Here is a 13,115-nt window from a genome sequence, read left to right on the forward strand (position 1 = left end):
TATATATATATAAAATTAGAGATATACATCTTTATAAAAATTGACCTTCACCACTGTTTTTAATTATTTTTAATATAAAAAAATCAACTTTTTTTTTTATTTTTTGCTCTCACCCCCACCCAACCCTGGAATTCTGCTGCCCTTTCCTCACCCATTTAAGAGTTTGAATCTCTTTTTTTTCTATGCAAATTCCACCTGGCTCTGGAAATTCCCAAAAAAAGTAAAATCAAAGCCTGTCCTTCCTCTGGCATCTCCCTGGAAAAAAAAAAGGAAAATTAAGGGAAATTAAAGGGTCTGAACCCACCCTGCACCAGTTTGGGGTTCCAAACCCCCCAAAAATGCTGAGCTGCACCCTATTTATTTTTTAGGGCTATGGCTTTGAAATGTTGTTTTTAACAGGTGTAAATTCTGTATATTTGTATAAATAAATGGGTGAAATATTCACTGGGAGGCGTCTGATAAAATTCCAACCCTGGAATTAGAGGGAACACCAGGGGAAAAAAATAAAGAGGAGGCAAAATGTGACAAAATTACAGAAAAATGTGGAGTTTTCCCAGTGCAGAGAGGGAAAACAGAATCCAGGGATCCCAAAATGAATGGGAATTTCTCAGATTTGTGTCCAGGATAAAACAATTTGTATCAAAATAACCCCTGGAGCTCAACAGGAGGAAAATGTGGGAATGATTCATTATTTACAGGGGGAATTAAAATAAAAATTCCCTGAACACAGCTCCATTTGGGGGATTTTTTATGGCATTTCCTTTGATTCCTGTTAGGAATTATTAATGTTTTATCCATGATTTTGTCCCTAAATTATGAATTTTCCTGAACTCTTTCCCCTCATTCCCAAATTTCCTTTTCCACACTCATCCCTCACTCCTCCTCACCCTTCACCACCAGCCTGGATTTTGCCATATTCCTGGAATTTGATGGATTTCTGCATTTGCAAAGATCAGGGAAGAAACAAAAAAATAAAAGAGAAAGAAATTGAATTTCTGCAGGTCCTGGGGAATGCCCAATTAAATCTTTGATTATTGATTATTGCATAAATCTGTGCTGCAGCAATTTCATTCCACTCTTAATTAATTTTTTAATTCAAGGTGTTTCAAATCCAGGTTTTTTTTGGGATAAGACCCAGTGAACTCCCAGGGAAAATTTGGAATAGAATCCTCCAGATCAATCCCAGAATACTCACCCCAGTCCCCTGGTGTTAATTAGCTAAGCAGAGATAATTAGCTTTAAGTGCAGCACTCCAAGATGAAGCTGTTGAAATTTATGTATTTATATATATATAAATCTCATATATCTAAAAATCTCCTTTATATAAATATATAAAAATATGTAGTATAAAATACATAAAAAATTCTGAAATCCTCTTTTCCACTGGCTGAAAACTTTTTTTGGGATTTGCTACTTTAACTTCCACTGGGATCTGATAAAAAAGTGATCCCAGAGGAGTCTCCAGGTGGAAAAAACCAGGATCCAAATCCCAATGAACACCTCAGGATAATCAAAGCCTTACAACAATTCTTCTCCTGAGCTTGATTCTTTCCCTAGAAAGGAAGAATTCTGGAATGCTGGAATTTGGTTTGGATTTTATTATTATATAAAATATTATATTATATATAATATTTTATATATAATATTCTATATATAATATTCTATATATAATATTTTATATATAATATTCTATATATAATATTCTATATATAATATTCTATATATAATATTCTATATATAATATTCTATATATAATATTCTATATAATAGTATGTGTAATATTATTATAATATATAATATTATTTTATCATAATTTTATTTCATATTCCAGAACTTTGATTTTATAGGATAAAGTTCATTCCTGCAGTCTGGATCTTGTAATGAGAGGAAAACACAACTGGAACAGCTCCAGCTATTTTTGGGGATTACTGAGAAAATTCTTCCAAAAAGATCAGGAATTGGAGCTCCCCTCCAACCCTGACATAAAACATTAATATTTTAAACCAGGTCAAGGCAAAACTCCCAATATTTCCAGTGAGATTTCTACCTCAGGAAAAAAAAAAAAAACACTGGAAAAAAAACATTGGAAAATCATTTTCAGGGCAAAACTTACAAAACCTGAACCCCAAATGGAATAACCTGACAGCTCCCAGCCTTTCCAAAGCACAGGAATTATCTGGAGATAAAGCAAATATTCAAGATTTTTTCAGTGGATGGGAAGCATTCCACAATTTTTCCAAAGTTTATCCAAGAGAATTCCCCACGAGTGTCTGGTGAGAGCCCTCTCATGTGGATTTTGCAAGCAGACACAACACACTGCAATTCCCAATTTCTTTAATCCTCTGGATGAGAAGGAGAAACAAAAAAAATAATAGGAATAAAATCCTTGAAGTAACAGAAATTTTATGGATAGCAGAGATCAGGGATGGGGCTCTGGAATCACAGCACAAATTCCATTCCAAAGGGATCAATCCTGCCCCAAAATCCAGAGAAAATCCAGAGCGGTGCCAACGCTGCAGGGGAGCAGGAAAATGTTGGAATTGCTGCTGTGGGGAGGGGATTGGGAATGGAGAACTTTGGGAAGTTTTCCTGATCCAGCCAAGCCACGGATCAAGGAGCTGCTCCTAAATCCAGAACAGCTTTGGTGAGCCTGGCTTAGAGCCTGAGGGGGGAACACCAGAGCCTGGGACAGGTTTGGGATCCACGGTGCTGGAGAACACTGGGAAAAGACAAAGTTAAAATTCCTGGATCCTCATCCAGCATATTCCCACTGTTCCATGAAAAATGGCTCCAAAACTGCCTGGGGTGAGATTCAAATCTGCTTTATTGCTTCATCCCTGGAGCCAAAGTGTCAGGCATTGAAATTCCAGGTATTTCAGGTGCCCAGGAATTTCTTCCCTGTTGTTCCCCCATCGATCTGATTGTTTTTGTGATACCTGAAGAGCCTGGAACATTCCTGATGAAACATTTAATTGCAATAATTGATCCTAATTGCTCTTTGCATTTCCAAATTCCAGAGGCAAGTCTGGATTGCATCCAGTACAGGAAAACAATGATGAGATCCAAGCACTGCCCTATTAGCTCTCTTTTTTTTTTTTTTGTATTTAATGACCTAAGAAAGTTACAAAAGCAACTTTAAATTACATTTAGATATATAAACTAATTAAATATATTTATCTAACACTGAGAAAATAAATCCCAAGCACCATGAAGACAAAAACCAGTAAGAGATGAGTAATTGCAGGGTAATTAAGGACTTTTTATGGAGTCTCTGGATGAGTTGGAGACCACTGAAAGTTGACCTCATTCTCATTTTCCAATAGTGAGTGACTGATTAGCCCAGATTTTATTAATTACTCTGGGAGAACAATTTTATGGCTCACTCCACTTTTTTTCTTTTGCCAGTTCCTAATTTCAGGAATGGCAGATTTGTTGGAAATTTCAGTGGCATTTTCAGAGGATTCTGAACACTAAACTGAAAGAACTGTCGAGATAAGAGAATACAGAAAATTCCAAGAGGGAATGGGAATTCCTGCAGCTCCCAAAGCTGTCAATCCATATTTTCCAAGCCACATGTGGTGAAGACACATTCCCAAAAGACTACAGATAAATAACAGCTACTTTTTATTCTAAGAACGCTGGGAAGCGAGGAATTCCCGATGATGCTGAGGGAGAATCACCCAAGTCAAAGAGCACAGAGGCCACGAGCACCTGAAGGAGCTGGAGGGCTCAGTGACCACTGAGTTTCCTCATGATGGGGCTGTCAGGCTCAGCATTGGTGAAAATGCTGCCCACCACCACGTGGGTACCCCAAAGGTTGTGCCTGATCACTTTGCAGCATCCCAAATCATCCACGGAAAATCCCAAATGCCGGTAGCGTTCGTCCGTCTCCAGCAGGGGGTTGTTGGTGTAAGGCCCGAAAAACTAAGGGAAAACAACAACAACAACAAAAAAAACAATATAAAAAGAGGTTTTTCTAGGTGAGGATTTAAAATCCTGGAGGGTATTTGAAAGCAAAGCCAGGCTGGTGGAGAAGTTTTATGGTGAGTTTGATTTTGAAAGGTTTTCCTGTGGCGCTGGAGTGGATTTGGATCCCAATCCCAGCCTCGCCTTTGGAAAGGCTCTGCTGCCTCTGCAGGAATTCAGGGCAGAACCCTGCTGGAAACAGCACAAACAGGACATGGACTAAGGACAGAAACTTCCTAGGAAGCAGCAAAAAATTAACAATTTACCTTTGCAATGAAGTCCCTAAAGAAAGTTGATTACAAGAGCCAAAATGTGATGAAGTTGCAAACAGAAATTTAAATTTAACTGGTATTTCAGTTGAAAAGATATTTAAACTCAATTGGTATTTCAGTTGCAAACAGAGATTTAAATTCAATTGGTATTTCAGTTGCAAACAGAGATTTCAGTTCTTTATCTCAGGAGGAAGCTTCTGACTTAAAACCCACTCCTGATTCTTGGCCAGGGTGTTACTGCTGGAGTCTGAAGACAAAACCCCATCAATCCCTAATTCTTTCAATCCATGGAATTCTGGGAAGCTTTTCCACCCCTGAACTGCCTGTTCTGCCTCACAAACATCCCCTGTTTGCCTCTGTTGACACAATAAATCCCTGCTTTTTGTAGTGTTTTAAAATAAAACCCCACTAAGCCCAGCTTTGCCACGATCCCCTTGAACTATGATACGGTTTTAGCAGAGCTCAGACTAAAATTCATCTCCCACTGAAAGCTCCTGCTGTTCCACAGGAACAAAAAGTTCATTTTTTTGGGGGACAAAGGCATCATTAACAGGTGCAAAGAGGTTTTTTGAAGCCTTCACCTGCACAGGTGTCAGGGTTCCCAAGTTACCTGGGGAGGGCAGAAAACTTCTCCAGTTCCCTAAAATCCAATTTCATTTCCTAACATTGCTGGCCCTGCACTGAGAGCTGAGCTCGTGGTTATAATCTTCATTTATTAAAGGAATCCTCCTGAAAAGGTTGGATTTGAGCCAAATTCCACACAGCAATAACTTACTGCTAGTCCTGAGGATGGATCAATGAAATCAGCCCAGTAGCCCTCAGAAGAAATTGCATAGCAGATTTCCTTGGCACCATTGATGAACTGAAAGGGGAAAAAAAATTGGGAAAATAAAGGTATCAAATGAGGTTATTACACAGAAATAATTATTTCTAACTTTAGCTGTTATAAATAAAATCCTGGATTGATTTACAGTTCTAAGAATTGGATTTTCTCTTCAATTAGTGCCCTAAGAGGCTCAAGGTTCTGAATTTATAAAAATCTAATTTATTCAGCTTCAGTCCCTTAAAAGACCAAAATAAGGGAAAATTATCTTTTACAGCAAGTTCTGTATTAATTTCAAATGAGGGAAATTTACCCTTTACAGCAAATTCTGTATTAATTCCAAATAAGGGAAATTTACCCTTTACTGCAAATTCTGTATTAATTCCAAATAAGGGAATTTTACCCTTTACAGCAAATTCTGTATTAATTCCAAATCAGGCACTTTTACCCCAGTAAATTCTGTGTTTTGAAATTTGATGGCTTTAATGATTAACTATGTCCAAACTATAATTTAAATCCCAAATATCATAATTTTAGGCACAACATTCCTACTCCAGGATCTCTTTTTGGTGTTGGAACAACTCCTCAGAGTGAGGTTAATAAACATTTGAGCTGTATTAATATAAATATTTCGATTTGGCTGTAGAACCTGATTTTTGAGCCCCTGAAATGAGGATTTTTCAGGTGAATTCTGCCAAGCAAAGCAACATTTCCCTGTGAATTTGCTGTTTGTAGCCTCACACCCCCCCCCAGTGACTGGATTAGATTTGACAGGGAGGTGCCTGAGGAAGAAAGATGCCAATTAACACATAATTAGACAGATTAAAACACCACAGAGCAACAGCCCAGAAATAATTCGAAGAGAAGAACCCACTGAAATGAAGGGAATTTTAATTTGTGTGTCATTTTATGTTGATTCCTCCTTTTGTGGTTGCTTTAGAGAGCCCATATTTGCATTTTAGGACATTCCCAGATTAATTGCTGACATAAATATGATTTATTTACAGATTAAATGCTGGGTTTGGGGATATTTCATAAATAATAGGTAGAAATGGTTTTTTTTGGAGGTGCTAAGGGGGAATGGCAGCAGTGAACAGTGAGGAAATGGTAAATAAAAACAGTAGAGAAATGATAAAGTTGTGGAAATGGGAAATAAAGAGATTTTCAGAGCCCTCTGGTGGTAAAAGAAGAAGACAAGGTGAAGATGAAATAAGAGAACTGAAATCCAGGCTAAAAGAATTAAAAGCATCCATTGAAGTGGAAAAAAAACCACCAGAGAAATTGGTGATTTTTAATGTTTTTGACCAGTGAAAAGTGCTCAGAATCTGCAGTGGAATCTTAATTAAATGACAGGAAAATAAAACCAGCAATGAAATCCCATAAAATCCATTGGATTAAAGGTGGAATAAGTGAGAAAATAGTTGTTGGATCAGGATAGCAATCAAGTGTTTTTATTAATCTCCTGTAACATTTTAACAGATTTTTGGCTCACCCCACTCTGAATTAGAATTTAAGAATTCTAAGCAAACATTTCACATAAAGCAATCAAAAAAGAATAAAAATCTCTCTTTATTAAGAGGAAAGGATTAACTCCAAAATGCTTTAAAATGATCTATGAACAAAGCTGGAAATCACCAGGAAGATGAGGATGAACTCACATTTTCTAGGAGCATTTCTCTCTCATCCTCCACCTCCTGGCTCCACACAGTCATGTCGTTTTTGGTTTTTTGGGTGACAGTGAGCACAGTCAGACGCTTGGAATTCACCTCTGGGAACAGGGACTCAAAGTCTAAAAAAATGGGAAAACAGCAAAGTCTGCCCTGTTCTTCCATCTCAGCTTCCCCCCTCACCCAGACCAATATTTTGGGCAGATTTCCCTTTTTAAATCTGTTTTATTCCCATTTAATTTCAGTCTTTTCCTTCCTGAATTCATTCAAAGCACGAATTCAGTGCTGGTGGAAGTTCTGTGATTCCCATTTGTTGTTTTATTCAGCAATTCCAAAGGATTGGAAAGGAAATTTTCAAAGCAATTTCCAACTGGATTTTGGATGGGGAATTAACTCCAGAATTTTCCTGGCACTAAAGCAACAACTGCAAATTTTGTTTTAAATCAAATATTCAATATTGTCAACAGCAAAGCTTCCATTCTAGTCAATGGGATTTTAAAAATTATTTTAATTATTAACTCTGAATTAACCTTTTCCAAACCACATTGTGTGGTATCAGTGACACAGCATTTCCTTCACTGGTTTTATATTTTATGAAAGTTGGGATTTCTGGGCTGTAAATAAAAATGAACCTTTTCTCAGCAGCTCAGGACAGGCTTGCACTGCACATTCCACCTTGGCATTCTCAAAGTAGGTTTCAGCATTATTGATTTGCTGCTTCTGGGGAGCATCAGAACCCTAAAAACCACGAAAATCCAAATTTTCTCAGTTAATATCAAGGCAGGAGTAACTTTGTAATTCAAAATATGATTTGGTGATCACAAACACTTGAGCAGTTCCAGATGATTTATAATGAAACTTCACAGTTTTCATATTAAATATTAAAATAATAATACTGAAGAGATTAAAAGTTATTCAGTTTTAAAAGATACTAAAAGTAAACTAGATTTAAATCCACACAGAAATATTTATATTGTATAGAAATACCAAAATTCTGTATTTTATTGGAACTGTACTATGTTAAAGCAGAATACATTTAAATACAGAAATAGTATTTTATATATATAAATACATAAGTATATATATAAATACATATAGAAATAGTATATAGTATTATATATAATAATATAATAATATAGTATACTATATATAGTGTAGTGTATATAAATACAGAATTAGTATTATATAAAATAGAAATTAAACAGAAATACAGAATATATATTTTTAAATATATAAAAATATGTATATTTTATATATAGATAAAACATGTAATATATATATAAACATCTGTGTAAAAATACAGATAATAATTATTCTGTATATAATTACAAAAAATTTTCTTAATTATATGAAATAACTGTTTTAATTAGTTAACACAACATTAACTGATAGATTTCAGATATTTCAAAAGTTGCACTAAATGAACTCAAGCAGAATTTTCTGGTGGCTTTTTAGGGCAAAAGAAAGCCCCCTTTTTTTTTTTAGGGTTTTTTAGGATTTGGCCAAGCTGAGAACAGAACCAGCCAGAAGCTGCTGTTTCCCAAGCCTTTTGGGATTCCCAAAATCGAGGATCCAGCACTTTTCCAATGGAGATTTTCTCAGTGATTCCCAAAATCTGAGCACTCCACAGGAGCCTGGAAAGCTGAGCCAGCAGCACTGAGGATTTGTGGGAATGTTGGGATCATGCTGCAATTCTCAACTGAGAATTGTGAATTTAAATCACTGCCACAATCCTCTCACAGTGAGCTTGGGGGGAATCCTGGGTGAATTCCAGGGTTTTTAGAACCTGAACATTGCCCAAACTTTACAAATCCAGATCCATTCAAGGAAATACTGCAGGAAATTTCAATTTTACTCGGTAAAAAGCAGGTTTGGAGGCTGAGATTCTCCCATTAATCACCCCTAAAATGCTGTTTCAAAACAGCCTGGAATCTTTTCTCCTAAAAAAAAACTCTTCTGTGGCAACTCTTGCTCAACCCAGCTAAAGTTCAGATTTCCAAACAGCACAGAAAATCCTTTTTGAGGACGAAAAGAGGGCTCAGTTCTCTCCCAGCCAGGAGGGGGTTTGTTCTCACCTGGAATTCGTTGATGTATTGTGCCATGATAAATTCGTGCCTCTCACTGGCAGAGGGCTCTGCTAAAATATCAGGGAGGCTCTTGGGAGTTTGGGGTTTCTTCTGGGAAGCTGTTCCATGGAGGTGGCAGTCGAAGCCAATATTCCCAGGCAGCTGGAATCTCTGATCCTGGGGTCCAAAGGGCCCCATCACCTCATCCGGCCACACCGTCCTGGGACCTGCAAACCTTGCAGTCAGCAAATCCCCAAAATCCCAAAAACAACAAAAAAAAACAAAGCAGGAAAACCCATGGAAAAACCCTTCCCCCACACGAGGATTTAATGACAAACATCAGCAAAAAAAAAAAAAAATCCCACTTCCAAATTGGGATTCCAAGGGAATAAATTTGGTTTTTCTTACATAAATCAGGAGGTGCAGCAGCCACGTGGGGCTCGTCTGAGCCAGAGGATCCTGCAGTGGAAAAAGCCTTGGCATTCCCAATTCTTTTGACTAAGGAATAAAAGCCTGGGAGGTAGGTGACCAATCTTGCTCTGTTACAGAGCACCTGAGGAAAGGGGAAAAAAAAAAATCAAAATAATCATTTAAACACAGCTCTGTGAGTCACAAGAAAAATCCTCCAGTGATAATTACATTAAAATTTTAATTATGACCAGCTGGAATGTCAAGCTGGAGAAGTATTTGATTGTTATTTTTAGATTTTTTGCTGTTCCAAGCAAAGAAAAAGCCTTAAAAACAAGTGGTTTTAGTCTTAATTAAAGGTCTCTTGCGTGAGGAAAATATAAAAATTATAAAAATATTAAATATATATAAAAATACAAAAAATTAAAGTAAATTTTAAAATTTAAATTCAAAATAAATTTTAAAATTTAAAATAACAGCACTGAAACCCCACAATTTAAATTAAATTAATAATCTCCATGATTGTTTCCATGCATGTCACCCTGGAAAATTCAAATCCCACCTGGCACAGTGAGGTATTTTTTTGCAAAATTCAACTTTTCTGGAGAGGAATATCAATTCTTTTTGAGAAAATAACAGAAAAGGATTTTCCTCAAGCGCTGGAGCTTTGATTCTATCAAATTTTATGGAATTTTACATCAAAAGAGGCACTTTCAGAGAATAAATGGCACTATTTGGGTGTTTAATATCAAAATTGTATTTAAAGTAGCTGGACCTAAGGCAGTAGAAGGTTTCTCAGCTTTCTGTGTAAATATAAAATAATTTCTACCAAATTATAAAAACTCAAATGCTTAAAGACACATTTGATTTACGACTTAAATCAATTATTTACAGCTCAAGCCTGGAACTGTCTCCTTCTAAAAGAGCTTTAAAAGGTTCCTGCAACACAACAAAAATCTGATCCCACTCAAATCTTTTTTCTTTATTATGTAAAATCACTACCGAAATTAATTTTTGCACGACGATATAAACAGATGTAAACAATTACAGCCGAGGTGTAATTAGCAGAGAAGAGCGTTTTTCCTTATTAGCAAGGAGTTGTCACTAATTACAGCTGTGACTGAGCTCACTCATGCAAATATTTACACACCTGGCATTACACAAGAAACGACACCGAGGGAATTATTGAATTATTCACGGCGAGGGCAATAAAAAATCAAATCAATAAAAGGTGTTTTATTCACCAGCCTGAAATCAGCTGAGTGTTGCAGAAAGACAGAATTCCTTTGTGGCTGAGGCCGGGATAACAGAAAAAGCACAGAGAAAAAAATAATAATAATAAAAAAGGATTTAATCCTCAGTGGCATTATTCCTGGGATATTCAAACTGAAGGATTGGGGATATTGGGAAGAATTTTTTCCTTGTGAGGGTGCTGAAGCTGAAGTTGTGGCTGTCTCTGAATCCCCAAGGCCTCGGAGCAACTCGGGATAATGGAAAGTGTCCCTGGCCACGGCAGGAGGTTGGAATGAAATTATTTTTAAGGTTCTTTCCCACCCAAAGCTGTTTGCAACTCGATTTAATCCTCAATTCCGCTGTTCCCGTGATATCCACAAGATCTGGCGTCACTCACTCACATTGGCCATGGCAGACGCTGCTCTCCCCTCGCTGGCAGGCCCGGATAGCCCTGGAAAAGAGAAGAGAAGAGGGGAGAGAACAGAAAGGGGACAAGAAAAAGGAAGGAAAAGGAAGAGGAAAGGGACAAGAAGGCGCTCGACTCCCCAGCCCCGAAACCTCCTCACACCTCACCCGCCCCGCACGGCCTTCCCCGCGCTCCCCCGTGTCCCAGGAGCGGCGCTGCCGGGGTCAGGCAGCGGCAGCTGCGGGGAAGGGAGAAGGAAACGGGAAAAAGGGAGAAGGAAGCGGGAAAAGAGGAAAAGAAAAAGGAACCCCCGGCCCCCCTCACCTCTTCCTGCAAAATGGCGGCGCCCACCCGCCCCCGCCACGCCCGCGCAGCGCGCCTCCAGGCCCAGCCAGTCGATCCTCCGACTCCTCGATGAGCGCGGCGCGGAACCGCGCGGAATCCGCAGCTCGGCGTTCGGTTGCTCAGGGCTGCGGGAGGGGCGGTGGGAGGCCGTGAGGGGGAAGCGGCGATGGCGGTGGGGCCGGCGGGGCTGGGGAGGTCCCGGTGGGATCGGCGGGACTGGGATCGGTCGTGGCGGGGCTGAGATCGGTCGTGGCGGGTCCAGGGTGTCCCCTCGGTGCTCCGAAGCGGGGGTTGTCCCGGGTGAGGTGGCAAAGTGCGGCCGTGGGTGCCGCAGTACCCGCGGGGGGCACCAGGGGGTAGTCACGGAGCGTCAGCCGCCCTCATTCCCCCCCTCAGTCATTCCCGGTGATCCATGAAGTGAAAAATGGGGAGAAAAAGGGGAAAAGGAGTTTTATTGAACGGCTGGGGGTGTGGGGGGTATTTTCGCTAAGGAAAAGCACAAATGTTCGCTGGGATTGGGGAGCGTCAGAGACACTTCTGCCACAAAACTCTGACTTCAGGGAAATACCTCAAATAACTTATACAAAGTAATAATAAAAATATTTAAAACCTTCTTCAGTGGCTTCCCTCCCTGTTGTTTTTGGTTTTTTTTTTTTAATGGGAAAGCTCTGGACAGGCTCCCCAGGGAGTGGTCACAGCCCCAAAGATTAAAGCTGTTTTTTCTCATTTTTTGTCATTTCTTTGCTGTCTGTTCCAGACAGTGTTGCTGGTTAAGGAAAGGGAATTTTAATCTCTCTCAAATAAAAGTTTGGGCGTTCCCATCCCTCAGCGACTCTGCACAAGGCCTTGAATTTATTTTCCTTCTGAACCAGAGGTTTCTGGACATTTATTTTGCTTTGCCACTGGCTTATTAGCAGACATTTATTAACACAAACCAGTTCCAGAGGTTTCCAGAGTTCAAAATCGGGGCAAGACTTTGGGTTTGTGTCCATGGTAATAATAATACTCAGCCTTACAATGTCCTTATTGCATTTAATAAAGTTTTGGCTTTATTTTATCGGGATCAAGAGGAGATTGTGATATCCATTCCTAAACAATGTGATGTATTAAGTAGCTATAACGTTGCAATTTAGATTTTTGGACTTTTTCATGAGCATATTTGCTCACTGTTGGATGCCACTCAACTCCTTTATTAATTCAATGTTAGCGCGCTTAATTTTCATTTGCTTTTGAATTAAATATTCATGTGGAATCTCTGAACTTCAGGAAGAAAAAAATAATAAAAAGAGATGAGAAATCGGAGAAATTCAACTTTAACTCTTTACAGAGTGTAATTTAAGTCCTCCAGCCTGTATTGACTTGTCCTTAAGCAATCCCAATTTATCTCCTCTCCAGGGCTGCCACTTCCAGATACTCCAATCAATCCATGAATTATCAGCCCCTGAAGTTTGTGGCCTGAATTCATAAAGATTCATTTCAATAAAGTTTCTATTCAAAGGAGACTACGGAATCAAACGATCCAATTACAGATTTATCAAATATTAATAAGGAAAAATCTTCCAGATCTTTCGGATGCCAACATCCTTCTCCCCTGGTGTCAGGAAAGTAATTAGCAGCTGGCTTTGATTAAATTCTTCCCTCGGAGATTGCTGCTCTCACTTTGAGGGAGAAATGCACACGACAGGATTCCTAATTCCTCCTTTGAAAGGCTTTTTGGGAAAATCCACGTGGGTTCAGCTCAGGGAAACTCCTCTGTGTCCAAAACCTGGAGCTGAAGTTCATGGCCAGGTTTTCCTGTTGTTACTGAGATGTTTTTCCTCAGGGATCTCCAGCTTGGAAAGGGCATGGAGCTGTTGGAGAGTCCAGAGGAGAGCATGGAGATGATCCCAGGGAAAGGCTGGGAGAGCTGGGAATGTTCCCCTGGAGAAG

The 13,115-nt window shown here is 38.9% G+C and overlaps 1 protein-coding gene across 1 annotated transcript; it reads right to left on the reverse strand.

Annotated features, from left to right (window-relative positions):
• Positions 1–2,317: 2,317 nt before the first annotated feature.
• MMADHC (metabolism of cobalamin associated D) lies at positions 2,318–11,200 on the reverse strand. Its single transcript, XM_015635408.3, has 8 exons — positions 11,166–11,200; positions 10,837–10,886; positions 9,203–9,347; positions 8,804–9,021; positions 7,361–7,466; positions 6,720–6,850; positions 5,014–5,100; positions 2,318–3,924 (listed from the first exon to the last, which is right to left on the reverse strand). The coding sequence occupies exons 2-8, from the start codon at positions 10,843–10,845 to the stop codon at positions 3,730–3,732; spliced, it is 891 nt and encodes a 296-aa protein (XP_015490894.1). The 5' UTR covers positions 10,846–10,886; positions 11,166–11,200; the 3' UTR covers positions 2,318–3,729.
• Positions 11,201–13,115: the final 1,915 nt, after the last annotated feature.

The sequence above is a fragment of the Parus major genome, chromosome 7, assembly GCF_001522545.3.
Source record: "Parus major isolate Abel chromosome 7, Parus_major1.1, whole genome shotgun sequence".
Lineage (NCBI taxonomy): Eukaryota > Metazoa > Chordata > Aves > Passeriformes > Paridae > Parus > Parus major.